The 16,185-nt window shown below is 42.9% G+C and overlaps 1 protein-coding gene across 1 annotated transcript in view; it reads left to right on the forward strand.

Annotated features, from left to right (window-relative positions):
* The window catches only part of adamtsl3 (ADAMTS-like 3), a 313,154-nt gene that overhangs the window by 42,012 nt on the left and 254,957 nt on the right, over positions 1–16,185 (forward strand). The window contains exon 3 of the mRNA XM_050052262.1: positions 1,729–1,842. Within this exon, the coding sequence (XP_049908219.1) occupies positions 1,729–1,842 (114 nt within the window). The remainder of the gene's footprint in view (positions 1–1,728; positions 1,843–16,185) is intronic.

Consider the following 16,185-nt stretch of genomic DNA (forward strand, 5'->3'; position numbering starts at 1 on the left):
AACAGGTCTGACGCTACTATGCGCCCCGGCTGTATCTAGGCTAACGGCTAACATGCTAACTATTATTTCTATGTCACTAGTCACTTGAAACAAATTTAGGACGATAGGAGACAGGTTGAAATAAACCGAAATTTCCCTTTAAGCCACCACATGACCTAGTTAAAGTGTTGAACAAGGTCTGTATAAACAGGACAGCCTGCAGGACGGGATCATGGGCTGAACATGTGTGAAATTTTGACAACATGTTAGGCGCGCAGCCCTCTGCGGGAGATTTAAAAAGCAGCTGTTAGCAGTTAGCGGCTAACTCAAAGAAGAACAATGGTTGAAAATGTCCCTAAATTGGGAAGACATGAGGTCTGGGAGCTCCTTACCCTCCAAGCAGAGGACAAGATCAGCCGCCATATAACAGAGACAGTAAATGATTATTATTGCCATTGTTATTGTTTAGAGAACGCTGCCTTATGTGTCGCGCTAGAGGCCGATGCTGTTGTGTTGTCTCACCTCCTTTGCGTCCATGACGCTGTCTAAAACCACACACTGGAGCGCAATGATGCCGCCGTTGTTTGGTTGTGTGTGAAGAGGCGATTGAGGCATAAGGAAGAGACCTTGTAGCAGCCCTGTAGCGCTGAGCCAACCTGCTACCTTGTTTTGAATGTGCATGTCCTTCTCTCCAACACAGCTTACACTGACCACTACAAGGCCACAGACCCCTGGTGGAGAGACTGTGGCATATTGTTTGTAGTGTCATGTATATAATGTTGTCTATGTAAATAGTAATATGAAAACTATTTGTTTTTCTTCGATCCTGAATTACATTACTGACATTTCATTTTTTATTTTTAGCACAAGTGTACTCAGTCGTAGTCATGTGAGTGAAATACATTTGGGTTTCAGAGGGAGGGAGCTAAGAGAGAGTGAAGAGGTTAGTAAGTGATGAAAGTGTGCCAGTCCTCAGACACTCCTCAGGGAAACACATACCAGTGGTACTTCTGCTGTGTCTGTCTCTAAGTGGCTCTAAAAGCCTGCAGGAGACACCAGCCCTGCTAATCTTAATGGTAGATCATCTCTCTCACACACAATTCAAGTGGCCTGGACACACACACACTCTCACACACACTCACACAGTCCCTCTGTCTCTGGGGAGCCCTCTAAATGCCAGATGCCAGTTATTCCTCTCCAGCCTGGGTGAGCAGCACAGTCTCAGTCCCTGTTAGTCTGATAATCAGTCTTCCGCTCCCCTGCCTTTGGATTATGCTGATCATCCAAAAATCCTGCGTGAGACGTGCATGCTTCCTGACTGTTGTGTATAAATCACAATGAAATTAACAGAAAATATTCAAGTGGAGCAGAATTTATGAAGAATCAGCAGAGGGTTTGGTCATGTAGGAGCATAGCTTTTCTCTCCTGTGAGCTGAGGAGGAGGAGTTGGGGAATGAAGAGGACGGGAGGGGATCCCGGCCTTTTTGGGGAGATGATATCACAGCCTCTGTTTGGAAAACACCAGCGAGGTCCAGGTTTTAGCTCACTAAATTAACCCAGGAGTGACTGAGATCAGATTTATGACCCACGCTACACAACCAAAGGGTCGAGTTGTCCAACTCTACTGTGTGCATCTGTGTGTGTTGATTTCTTATAGCTTTGTTGCATGATGGTGATCTCACTTTAATAATATTCCCGTGCACTTCACCTGGATACTGACTGACTGAAACTGTGTGTGTGTGTTTTCAGTGTGCAGAGAGTCAGACTGCAGTGTTCCTGCCAGAGTTCGCCCTCTCACCTCAGGGCAGCTTCATGGAGGATGCTACAGAGGATCAGTTTCTAACCTACAAATACGACGACCAGGTCAGTCCCACACTCTGCACTGTTGCTGGACCAGAATGGGTTGAGTGTCGCCAGTTGCTGTTAATCACTCCTACATTGTTTCTTTACCTACATGTAATTATTTAGGCTTTTTCATCACAGATAAAAACCAAGTCCAAACACAGGGAACACTGTACTGTATACACTATATTGACAGCCGCCCAGCATGCACTGGGGCGTTTTGCAGCTGAGTGTGAATGAGCATCACCACCTCCAAGTCTGAGGCCATGGTTCTCTGCCCCCTCTGGGTTGGGAGAGAGTTACTGCCTCAAGCGAGGGAGTTCAAGTATCTCTGGGTTTTGTTCACAAGTGAGGGTAGAATGGAGCGTGAGATGGTTCAACAGTGCAGCGTCTGCAGTGATGCGGGCGCTGAAGAGGGAGCTGAGCCAGAAGGCAAAGCTTTTGATTTACTGGTCCGTCTACGTCCCAGCCCTCACCTATGGTCATGAGCTCTGGGTAGTGACCGAAAAGATGAGATCGCAGATACAAGCGGCCGAAATGAGTCTCCTCCGTGGGGTGTCTGGGCTCAGCCTTAGAGATAGGGTGAGGAGCTCAGACATTTGGAGGGAGCTCGGAGTAGAGTCGCTGCTCCTTCTGATCAGGATCCTCCTGGGCACCTCCTGTTAGGCGTGTTCCAGGCGCGTCCAACTGGTAGGAGGCCCCGGGGCAGACCCAGAACACACTGGAGGGATTACATATCTCATCTGGTCTGGGAACACCTTGGGGTCCTCCAGGAGGAGCTGGAAAGTGTTGCTGAGGAGAGGGGTGTCTGGGATGCTTTGCTTGGCCTGCTGCCCCCGCGACCCGGCCCCGGATAAGCAGATTGAAAATGGATGAAAATAGATGGATGGACTATATCGACATCTGCTCATGGAGAAGAGGCTAGTGGTGCTAGGTGAGCTAGCTACAGATGTATGCTTCCTTCTGCGCAGTGATACAGTTGGCAGGTGTAGTTCGGTAGAAAGAAAATAGGTCCTACATGAAACTGCTCACAACAATGTTTGCTGATTATCTTGAGTCGTGATTGCTAGACGAGACATAACTGTTGGTTTTTGGTGCTGAAAGCAAAGTAAAGTGCCATCTAGTTCCATCATATTCAAAAGATGGCAGACATCTCACACCAAAACAATCAAGATCGATAAACGGCACTACAGGTAAGAGGAAAAATATGTATTTTTGACTTTGTGGTGAACTGTCCCTTTAAGGTTTTAAAGAACATTTGCATCATGTCAAAGACAGTTGAAAAAAAATGGGAAACAGAAACACACATTCTCATTAAAGTGCTGCACTCTCAAAGGCACACATGCTTCAGGCCCTGTGTAGGTGTTTGGTGTTAGTATGAGCGGTGTTGCCTCAGTGCGGCAAAGTGGATTAGAAGCTACAGGTTGAGTAACAGGTGGAAGACTGTCAGCTCTCTGATCTACATCTCCTTCACTACAACAGGCCGCATTAGCTGGATGTGCTAACTGATGCACGCTCCAGTTGTTTCTCCTCGGCAGTGCGCTGCAGGTAGCAGATCTGATGTGTCAGCAGTGTTGCTTCCTGTGTTTTCCCCCCCGGGATGGTTAATAATGCTCTCTCACATTTTCTAGTTCACTTCTGTTCTACATTCTGCTTCGTGCACACACAGAACACCAGCTAGCAGATCAGCGAGACAGGTGGTGCTCTGAGCGAGGTCCTCTGGGGCTCCCAGGCGTCCACAGCATTACAATCCAAAGAGGATCTGAGGTGTTGCTGTGATTCATTCTTTCAGTTGACGAAAGAGACAGAGAATGCCGACTTCTTACCATTGACACTTTTACAATACTCCTGCCCTAGGCACGTGGTCTGAAAAGAAAGAACTATTTATAAGCAAACACTTACGTCAAAAGGTCTTAATGAAGACTTCTGTCTTAGTGTGATGCTGTGAGATTGTGTGTCAGGTGAGATAAGTTGTTGTTTTGCCGATGTTGTCTTTGGTGAGGCAATCCTTCAACATATAGATGGCAAGCAGTTTGAGATGTTGATTTTCTCTTAGAGCCTCTTAGATACTCCTTGTCATGTTGTTGTTGTTAAGGTTGCTTTAACATTAACACACAGTATATTCCTTTGTGTCTATATTTATCTCCGCCGGGAGAAGCCTGAATGGGATCATGTGTTTGATCTTGTGCTTGGGAAAGTGACTGAGTGTATGTATCTGTCAGCCTACAGCTAATCTCACAAACTACTGGACCAATCTGCCTAATATTTTGTGTGCATATTTATGAATGTATGCTCAAGGACCTCTTGTGGTGGCAGCAAGTAACAGTTGTTGAAAAACCTGTTTTACTGACTCTTTTGACTGCTGACTGCTGAGTCCTTACTCGTCTTAACCGTTCCGTAGAGGTCACTAGGGTTGCAGCGATATACTGGTTTTAAGGTACACCATGATATAAAAGTTGATGGTTATACATACTGTGTACCTTTGCTTATGTACAATATTGGGAAAAAAAAAACGCAACTGGACTTTAAATCCCCTTAATTTTAGGTATTTTTTAAGTGGAGACTGTTTACACAAACTTCCATTAACAAAATGTTTCAATTTTAAATTACAGTAGTAAAGAAATTGTTTAACCAACAATAACCCCTCTATATTCATTCCTTTAAGGGTCATTTTGACTGATAATAAGATAAATTCTTTAATTCCGCGATACCGTGAAGCTGCGAAATTTACTGAGACAGTTATCGTACCACGAAAAACAATGATCAACAACATTACGTAGGTAGCAAAGCATGGAGCAAAGGGCATTTCTGCCAATCCTCTCGGCTAAAAAAAGTCACTTGTGGTCCATTCAGAATGGATCAGCGACCCACCAGTTGGGAACCACAGGTCTAGAGTGGCCACGATCAGCGCTAGCCCACCTCTTGGCTGCAGCTGGAACGTGGCCACCTGGTGGAGATCTGCTTTCTTATGAGTGCACTTTTCCAGTTATAATGCTGATATTTGACTGTTGGAATTTGTATGTGCTTTCCCCTTCTTTCTGCAATTCGATTTTGATTATCTTTTTAAAATTACTGTCAAACTTATCTACTTTTGCTGATTTATATACGCCTAATTGTTGAGAAACTATGGTCTTGTATTCGTATGTATTTGGCTCATCATGGGATGTTGAATTTTTCTGTTGGATGACACAGTTAGCATCACTTAGTTAGCAGTTAGCATCCACTTAGTTTATCCTTTGGTACACTAAGTTTGCTTATATTGGGAGAGCGTTTTGGCCTCGAAGGTTAAGCGTGGCAATATTTTTGTTACATGAACAAAGACTCACTCAAAGCTTTCTGACTTCCCCTCCCTGTCTATGACCCCCAGCCCCAAAGCCCATTGGTTCCTATTGTGAATGTGTAAGTGGCTAACAATCGCTCTATAATAAATGGCTTCATATAAACAAAGGGGAAGTCATTTCCAAAAGCGGCTGGCCACTGCAGCTTTTATCAAACCTTATTCAAAGAGGAGGAAATGGTGCATTTGTTGGGGGCTGTTTTCAGTGATGGATTGATATACAGTTGGGTCTCCAGTGGGTATTTGCTGCAGCAGGATGGTGTGTGTGGGACTGTGTCAAAACAAACTACAGTGTGTGTGTGTGTGTTCATGGTAATGAAGGAACATGTCACCCAGTGCAACAGTGTGGCTCCTTGATGTATATTTAATAGTTTGTGGACAACAATGGAGCCCTACGGCTCAGAGGAAGACGATATATCAGGCTGTGGATACACACAGCACTTGTTAGTTTATACATTCACTTTTGGTTTGGGACTGCACATAGGATTTGTTCACAAAAAGAAAAATAAACAAGTAGAATACCACCGGACTCATTCTCTAATTTGTATGGATGCTGGGAGCTGCTTCTGTTCTCTGTGATTAGGGCGTTCTTCCCAGATCAGATTGATGCAGTGCCATTCGTGAGTGAGGTGTTTCTTTTTAATTTAGGGGACTTGCCTGTGCCAAAATTGTTTTGTGTGCTGCCAAAGCGCCCTGCCAGGAGGTTTCTATGTGTTAGGGATGCACCGATCCGATACCTGGATCGAATATTGGCCTCAATATCATCAAAATAGATGGATCGGGTATCGGAAAATGCAACCTATACCAGAGGTGATCCTTTCCCTTTAAATCTATTGCGACGCAAGCTACGTCATACGTCATGGAGCGAAGGAGAGAATCTGCTGTGTGGAGGTATTTGACACTATTTCAACTGCTGTTGCACAAGTGTTTATTGTTGTTAAATATAAATAGTTCATCACTGCATTAATCCGTTTCATCTTGTTTCATTGTATCTTTGGAAAGAACTGTGTAGTCATCAGTGCCTGATGCCTCTAGTCTTTTCTGTTCTACATGTAAAGGTATATAGCTTTTTAGGTCAACCATGGTATCGGATCGGTATTGGCTGATACTCAAAGCCACAGCATCGGGATTGGTATCGAAACTGAAAAAGCTGGATCAGTGCATCTCTACCATGTGTCTTCTGGAACCTGAAGAGCTCTTGGGGCCTTAGAACAGTGTTAGTTTTGTTGACGAAAACTATGACAAAAATGTTTTGTCAACAACCTTTTTTCATTTTCGTTAATGAGACCAGACGTGACAAAATGTTCGTGGTGGACTATCAGACATTGAAAGCTGATAACAGCTGTGCTTGAAATTATCATCAAATGCTGCACGAGTGTCAGGCTGATAAACTCCAGTAAATAGTCTGTTTCGCTAGCTAGCAAAAACACTTAGACTGGAGCAGCGTCCTCTGTTGGTGCGAGTTGTGAGCTGTAATTCAGCAGTAAATAATCAGCCGTGCGTGTCTGACTGTGGATGGTGGAGCTGCTGAATGGATTTGTGGAGTTTGTTAGTTGCAGAGGTGGCTGTTAGCAGCTAGCTCTGCTTATTAGCTGCTGTTGTGAGAGTGAGCTGTAATTGGTGTGTGACTGATAAGATAGAATGATCCAATCAGCTGGCTGTTTGCTGATTACAGCTGGGGTGTATGACTTCCGTGTCCTGCGTGAATAAACACAAAGCTTTGTCTGCTGTTAGGCATGATGGTGGGTTGTTGCCTCAGTTAGGCAGGCTGTATTTAGATGTTTTATAGTGGTTTAATTTCACAACAGAGACAAACAACACAGAGGCTTAGGTCAAACACTATCGTTACCTGGCTGTCCATGAAGACAGGTCAGGGACATGTGGAGGCTGCACTGCAGGGTGCTCGATTTGTGTGTGTTATCTACGGTGTCTGTGACAAAGGAAGCTGAAAAGGGAGGGGACAGCGGCTCAGCTCTAATTCAGTTGTCGGGCATACAACAGGCTTTTAATTGAGAATTGATGCCATGGGCTAAATTTAAAAGCTAAAATGTAAAAGTATAAAAAAATGTCTTCCAAAAAGGCACTTATCAAGTCAAAGACCAAAAGGGCAGGTGATTGAGCACTACCCGGGGTCTATGTGTGCACGTGCCTGATTACAAAATGCAAACCACTGTCAAGAAGCCAAAGAAATGTTCTGTATTTAGTCACGACCACTACCTCAATTTCTGCTTTCTAAATGAACGGACAAGGGATGTAGCAAGTGTTCAAAATCAGCTTTGCTATGGTTGCCTTGTAAAACAGTTGCACTGTGTATATTTGGTGTTTAAAATGAGATGGGAGTTGCTTCAGGACAAAAGAAGAGTGAGTTGGTTTAGATTTTGCAGTCAGAGCCATTCCTATTCATTTTTCAGTGAATGCTCACATTCTCTGATGCACACTTTGGAATACAAATTTGAATTACCCACCCACATCCTCACAGAGCTGGCATTTTAAGAGAAAAACCCCAATTTAAAAGGTTGATCACAATATCTGTTGGCTCAGCGTGGTGGGGAAGCTGAGTTTAAGGATTGTATTTTTAAAGTACTGTAAGTAGGTGTTGGCAGTGTGAGTAGTTTTAGTCTCATATTGAATTCCTGCAGAGTTCTGTGTGCTTTGATGGGGAGAGCCAGGTAATTTTCTCCTCTCTGCTGTTTGAAAAAATGGCTTCAAAAATGCAAATTACGCTGAGAGCATTTCTCTACTTTTTATGCAACTCTGAAAATTAAACCGGTGTATGTTGTGTCAAAGTTTATTGGGTTTAGTCACACACTCAATGCACCCATTCTTCTCCCTATAACTTCTGTAATATGGAGAATTTTTTGATTCAATAAAGCGGCGCAGAGCGGTAAGGTGATCCATCTGGCATTGGAGTGTGGTTAATAAGGAGATCTCTCTTTGGACACACAGCCGCATAAATCAGGTTAACATCTTGAGAGTACACTGTGTTTTGAAAGCCTCGCAGCTGACAAATATCGTACAAATGATCCCTGACGAATCACAGAAACCTTGTTTGGAGAGATTCTGCATGGATAAGTTTGCCTGGAGTGCTCTGGCCGGCTGCAGTGGTCAAGGTTGTTGTTGTACTGCTGTGTGCCAGAGTCTCGCATCGAGGCTGCACAAAGGTTGAGGATGTGTCTCTAAGGAAACGCCTGAGCCCCATTCATGACGCACTTCTTTCTATAGGGCTTTTACTTTCAGAAAAGGAATGAATTTTCTTCTATAAATGTCCGTCTTTTACTGCTCTACTCTCCTAAGGGAGATGGACTCTTCTGAAACATTTAACAGGGCTCTTCCAGTGGCTTCATGTGGCTCATGTTATCCAAGTGTGTGTCACTGGAGTGTAAGGACTGAGCTAACAGAGATGCAGGCACATACAGGAGATCTCTGGGTACACTGATTTATCTTTGGTGGAATGTTTTCTGCATATCAAGTTTGTGATTGGTGATGCATTTGATCATGTGTCTAACTTCGTACTGCATGGTGGGAGTCATTGATTTGTTGCTCACCAGTATCGTGGTTATGATCAGGCTTTTGTGTTGTGCATATAAACATGTAATGTTAAAAGATTTCATTGGTCACTTAGCTGCAAAAAAACAAAAAAACAAATGTAAAACTCTATCAGGAGCTGCACCCTGTCAAAATAAAACAAAACCTATATGACTGGACCAAGAGTGAATTTAATTTGAAAGGACAGACACAGGAAGTGTCCACGCTCAGCAGTCAGACAGGAGTCAGGTTAATTTCCAGGGCTGGTACCTGCGGTTATTCCACAGGCTAGTTAATAACATGTCGGGCAGGAAATCCAAAGTGTGGGATCATTTTGAGAAGGTGAAGGACGAACCCAAGGTGATATGTAAACTCATCTTCATTGGTCGACTACAAACATGACGTATCATCTGAAACATGGAAGTAGCTACATGCCCATTAGCCCACAGCGTCATTAACAGGCGGCTCGCTCAGTGTGTGACGTGCACTTGTAGATAAAATATAGGCCTATATTAATGAAGGTTCATTAGTACGGTTTTGTATTTCTCTGTAATGTAGCACAGTGTTAACAATGTTACTGATACTATTCTTTCTCACACCTTCAACTCAAACCACCAAAATATATAATTTAATAAGTAAATTAACATCATAAACATGCGGGCGACTAATGGACCTAAGTGACGACTATTGGTTGACTTGGAAAATTGTTAGTCGGGAGGGCAGCCCTACTTCTGAATATTCATTAATAACAACATATACTGGACTGGACATCAGGAGCACCGGGAGAATTCCCTGCATGGTCAGCTGATTGATCTGGAGTTTCAAGCCAGTGTTGAAAATGGAAAATTAGATTTGTAAATCAAAACAAAACGAGGCAGCTACATTCACTCAGAACTGTGGACAATCAAACCATTTTTGTTGCTAAACATATCCTCTGGCTCTAGTTACTGATTATGTCTGTCCCTCATCCTCAGCCCTTCCCTTGGAGCCCAGACACTGGTTAGAGTACAAAGGAAAAATGACTTATTCAACTGCAAACATAAAATTGCCCACATGCTAGTCCTGAATAAAGACCTGGTAAAACACGTTGTGGTTGGATGGAACCACCTGCACTGCAGTAGCTCACATGGTAAAAACATCATAATGTTTTCCACAGCATTAAGTCCATCAGTAGGCTTTTAATGTGAAACACTTTGCAGGAAGTGTTGAGTTTCATTAACAGTAGTTCAGCATCGATTGAGAAGTAGAAGTGGCTCAGTTAATTAATTAATTAATTAATTAATTAATTATTAGTGAGAGCTGTTGCTTTAAAATGGAGAAACAGAGAGCAGCAGTGTTAGTGCTGCGAAAATGTACATTACACCACATTTATCAGGACAACAGAAAAACATGGAGGAAGTGTTGAGTGGTTCAACCTTTAACATTTTAATTACTCCTTTAAGCTCTGGATTATTTGCAGGTCATCATGCAGCACTCACTGTGACAGTTTGTACTGAGGAGAGGCCACGTAAGATCATTCATGTCACTGAGCTGTGATTACACCCGTATGAAAACAGTCTTAGAAGACGCAAATGTCAGACATATTTTCTCATCACGTCCTTATTAAACACACACGCACACTGGCAGCAGGTGGAGGTGGAGGTGACGGGTCATCTGTGAGGCGGAGCGGGAGACCTGGGGTGATTGTTGACTGTAGCATGTGTGAGCTGCCTGAGGAAGACAGACACTTAACCACAGCTGACAGAGTCAAGGTTGACTTTTCAACTGCTTGAACGCGTTGCAGGTCACAGTTCAGACAAAACAATCAACAGGTCAGTGAAAGTGCAATCACTTTCTCTGGAGGCAGCAAAAAAACCTTAATGTATAGACTGTTGGCATTAGTAAGTAACAGTGGCCAGTGCAGCTCTCTAGTAAGGTGGTTAACAGCCAGTTCCAGTTCGCAGCTCTGCCTGACGTGCAAAATGGATGAGAAGTTGGTTCCCTCAGTTCAGTGTGTACCATACCTTTGGGGCTTTTAATTTGAAGATTGAAAGAATAAGACCCCATGTACACCTGGTATTAATTAACATGTGAACCTTATCTGCATAAAGAAGAACACATGTTGAGGCAGGTGTAAATGAACGCAGAATGCATTGCAGTAAAACACGACTTACTCAGCTCGACAAATAGACTGCATAAAATGATGAGATATATAAAAATGAACCCCCCCATACAGTTGCCATGAATGTTGAAATAAGCAACTAGTGGCCATTCCAAGAATTGCAGTTTTTGGGACTTCAGTGTTGGCTTCATTTCTTAGTCCCAGTGGTTGCCACTTGGTTGCCACGAGGCTGTCTATGAGACGTCGCCACAGTCTGTGAGTCAGAGCCATCCCTGACTGAAACTAAATTGAATTTCTCAAAGTCAGACTAACACACCCAGATAATGTGACTGATTGATTAAATTCCTCCTGCATGTATACAGTCAATCAGGCGCAAACTGGCCGAGGCGCTCTGAGCATGCTCCAATGTTTCCGCTGCAGCCCTTGACCCGGAAGTCAAATAGAGTGTGCCAGTAAACCCGGAACTCCGTTAGCGCTTTTAGCACTTCCGGTTCTCTCATCTAAAAGTCAATACGTTTTTTGAATGGGATTTTGGTAAAATACTTCAAATAAGGTCTGTGGTTAACAAAAGCTTAAGCGAGTTTCAGGTTTTGTTCTACGACATAAAACACGTCAGTAAATACCCTACTTGTGAATTTTGAAGCTTTTACGTGTCGTAAAAAAGGCGGTTGCTAACAAGTTGCTCAATACGACTACAAACCCTGTCGGGGACATTAAACGTCATCACCCCCGAACAGGCGAGAGTGCTGGCAGTCCGCCATTACAGCTTCTTATTTAGCTTAAACAGTCCGATTTCCCCATTATACAATGTTTTTAAAATAAAGCGGCCGAAATCAGTTGAAAGCTTAGTGGCGGTGACGTCAAGAGTCATGCGACCGTGGAGTAGTCATGTAGTCCGTTAAAGCCTAACGTTAGCTTTTTACTTCTGGCGATCGCATTTAAGCTTCAAATGCGGTATGAAAGGTGTTCATATGTGAAGATTATCTCGCTGAACAAAACCTGTAAGTATCATAAACTTGTGTTAGCCACAGAGCTTATTTTCTGACATAATCCAAAACGCAATGCAAAAATCACATTCACTTTCTCTTCTGGGAACCAGCGCGATGCTAAACTTCCGGGTTTTGACGTTAGCCCTGGCACACTCTATTGCATCAAACAGAAGAAGAAGAAGAAGCTGGTAACAACATGGTGAAATCTACATCCAGAGCCGTGCAGACGAAATGTACAGAGCTGTAAAGTTGTCCACCATGATACCAGATAGCTGCTAGCTAACCGTAGCTAACTTGTTTGTCAGTTGTTTGGTCTGTGATGTAATAGGTCAACCAGACGTAGTGGTCCCTCAGGTGAATCCTGCATTGCTTCCATTTAAAAGGAAATGCGCCATGTTTGGTCATAATAATAAAGGTACGTGATCAGATGTCATTATCCAGAAATCATATGGTGTCTAAATGTCTTAAAACACCACCTCACCAACCTCCACATATTTGTAGGACAGAACAGCAAAGGCTAAGAAAAGTTGTCGTGTTTTTAATTGAAGTTCATTTGGGATTAATACAGCCTAATTAGTTTCTGCTAAATACTGACTAACCCCTCGAAATGATGCAACATTGCGAAAGGCAAAATCAAAGTAGTGAAAGAGACCTCCTTTTTTTGTTCAAGACCTTGTGGCTGCAGACAGCAATATAGATGCAATCAGAGTTTCATTCAGAATAAACCAAGGTTTCACAGTGTCGAGATCATCTCACAACACTCTGTGTGTGTGTGTGTGTCTCTCTTTTCTTGGCGAGGCTGTTTGCACACACTGTGACTGTAATGTGAATGTTCCTCCTTATCGTGTGCCTCTGGCAAAGCAGCCTCAGATACTCACTTATATTAAAAACAGAAGCAGTTAGCACATGAAAACAAGTCAAATTGCATTCTGCACGTCTGCTGTCACAGCGAGGAGAGAGAGTCGACTCACAGCTCTGGGCTCGCCATCATCTCCTGAGGTATTATTGGACCCAAGTCATATAAATGCAACGTCAAGGCATGGTGTGTGACCAGCTGTGTTGAAATGCTCGAAAATGAGTTGTTGAGATGTCAAGCTTTTACAGCTCAGGCGCCAGTTCTTGCCTATTGTCTGACAGAGGCCTGAGCCACAAATAGGGAACATGACGCAGGTAGGAAGACATCACAGCAGGACAGCCAGCAGCAACAGCTTCATCTCGGGCTGAATTTCTGTCTCTTTCTCTCTGTTTGTGACTTACCAAAGGCTGTTTTCTCGATCCTTCTCCCTGTGCATGTTTCATATTCTCTGCACTACTCTTTTAACTCTGTCTCCTGTCTGAAAGGGCAGAAGCACAAAAGAGCAAAAGTGCCTCAACTCATGTTTTATTGCACAGCCTTGATACATTAATAGGGATACATGGGAATAAAAAAATGTCTAGGATTATGAGTCTGCTGTCCAGTCATAATGTTTTACCTGCATTGGAGGGGAAGGAGACAGTCAGTGACTAATAATTCTATCATGTCCCTGAGGTCTTCGTACAATACACGCCTGCTGCCTCAGACAGACTTAAATCTGTAGCTATGCACGCCGCTGGCTAAGCTGCATTTCAAGGGAGGCAGTCACATCCATCCCGTCTATGTGTAACTGATTTAAAAAGGTGATTTGAGAAGATGGATGAGAGCGATGCTGGAGATCGATGGCAACTGGTGTTGAGCCCGGAGAGGAGAGTGAAACAGGGTGTAATGTGGGCCATATTTTGTCTGATTGGAACCCAGTCATCAAACTCTTCACTGAGGGCGGATTCTACACTGAGACTGAGCTGCATTATTATTTTGAGCCGGCATTCTACGTTAGTTTTAGTTGTACAGACTCTAAAATTGGCATTTTTCTTTATGACATAAACACAATGATGCAAATGTAAAAAAAAGTTTAAGCATCACAGCACTGAATTCAACTCAGATTGCATAAGTAATGAGCAATATAACAACATGAATAATATAAGAAAGAGGTGAGAGGAGGGAGAGAAGGGAACAGCCTTGTACATGGGGCACCTGCTCTACCCACCAAGCCACGACGAAGTTCTGTTATGTCTTTGACTTGCTTTAGAAGCCCTTTAGTGGACAAGGACGGCTGATTCATGAAAGTGAAATGAGGAAGTATCTAGACTATACCTCCTTATTTCACTACAACTACCTTAACACAGTGGCAGCTGTCTGGAGGGAGATCACCAGGGAGCTGAATGTTTCTGCAAAGGAAAATGACCATCACTAAAATCAAGCTAGGCTAGGCTAACGGTATTTGCTTTTAGCTATATTATATGTAATTTCCAGTAAATATCACAATATAAAACATGTTTTTGATTTAAAAAGTAATGATACAAAAGTAGGACAAAAGCAAATAGGCTACTTAATCATCCGTTAAATGGTTACATCTCCAGTCTGATCTTGAGTGCGCAGCCGATTTAATGGATTAAGTGTGGACAGAGAGCTCTGATGTTACGTGATGCTACGCCATAGGCAATCAATACATTTCTGTTTGGACACAGCCGTCATTATGTTCCATTCTTGTTCCACTCTGGAGCAGCTGCTGAGTCAAGTGGGACACCTGTTACAATTCGGTGTACAGGTCTAGTCTGGTGTTTGGCTTAGTATCAAACCACTCTGAAAACTTTCACACGTGCACGTTGTGGTTGCATGGCTTTTGTTTTAGCAAAGAATCCAGTGGACTAACGTAGTTGCAGACATCTGTTTGAGACCAACAAACAATAACAACGGTTGTTTTTTGGCAACCTTTCTTGGCATTACCACCTAGGGTTGTGCGATATGATGATATATGTTGTGTGACGAGAGAAAAATGTCTATCGTTTCATATTTTGCTCTATCGTTTATATCGCTGTGACGCAAATTACACTTTTTACGGCAATATTTTTTGTCATTTGGAGTCTGTCCATCTTTTGCATGGATGACATTGACAACTTTTTATTCATTGGATTAAAATGTGTTATATCGGGATAGGTATCGGGATATGAAATGACCTATATCGGGATATGAGATTTTGGTCATATCGCCTAGCCCTATTACCACGTGTGTTTGTGCCACCAAACCCGGATGTTTTTCACCAACCCCATCCCTGCTTTTCCAGTGGCTTTTGTGCCACCAAAACCGAGTGTTTTAAGCCAAAACATGATCTTTTCCTTACTATAACTGTTATTTATTTATTTTTTTGCCTAAACTTAAACACAACTTCACCATGGTGTTGTTGAGAAACAGAAAGTTTTAACGTATATGCTACAAAACAATGGACAAATGTGTCCGTAGTTTGCAGACGCAATTAATGCCAATATTTTTTTAGATTTAAACCTGAAAGCAAGTCAGTATGTAAACTGTGATAGAACAGTTTGAGTGATCATTTCCTCATTCATCTTCATTTTCTCTTTCAGATGAGTTTATCTAACCTGAGGATGTGTTTTCAACATGCCTCACTGCTTAAGTTTCTCCACCAGACTTAAAGGAGAACTTCGGTATTTTTCAACCTGGGCCCTATTTCCCCATGTGTATGTGTGCGTATGATTCATAGGTACAACTCGTTCTAAAATTGGTTCAGTATTGAGGGAGGCGGATGCAGCCGGCAGCCGCGAAACGAGCTAAAACAGTAACGGGGGCAAATGCGTCCCGTATAAGTTTGCGCATTAAAAGTGCTTTTTTTCGCCACTGACCGGTTCAGATCTCCAGTGTTGCCCCCGTTACCGTTCTAGCTCGTTTCGCGGCTGCCGGCTGCATCCGCCTCCCTCAATACTGAAACAATTTTAGAACGAGTTGTACCTATGAATCATACGCACACATACACATGGGGAAATAGGGCCCAGGTTGGAAAATACCGAAGTTATCCTTTAATGGCAGCTATGTCCCCATGTTCCCAAACCTCAGGACTTAACTTGCTGATGTTGTTGTTACTAATAGAAATAATGGCTTAAAGTATTTAAGACCATTGTTGTAATAAAGCGGACCTGTCCTTTACTGTTGTGGATGTGCACCACTTAAAGAAACCCTCCAGTTTAATTGCACTTGTTCCTTTAACCACCAAGTGGATTTATTACTGTACTGTCTATGCTGACACCAGCAGTCAGCTGTGCCTTGTACTTATTTAATTATGTTCACACACGTCGTTACTGGAAAATTGGCCTCTTGGGTGTTTTTCTTTTTATTAATGCCCTTGTGCCTCTTTGACTTTTCATTGCCTTCGTCTTGTAATTGAGCTCTAATCTCCTGAGTTTGAAAAATAAGCAGCAAGTTTGGCATGATAACCTGAAAGCACAGGAGATGCCCCTGCAGAAAGCAACAGGACAGACTCTGCAATTACAATTTTTGGGTTCTGGTTGACATCTTTGTCAAGTATAGGTGAGGTATTTCTTCT

Source organism: Epinephelus moara, chromosome 1 (assembly GCF_006386435.1).
Source record: "Epinephelus moara isolate mb chromosome 1, YSFRI_EMoa_1.0, whole genome shotgun sequence".
Lineage (NCBI taxonomy): Eukaryota > Metazoa > Chordata > Actinopteri > Perciformes > Serranidae > Epinephelus > Epinephelus moara.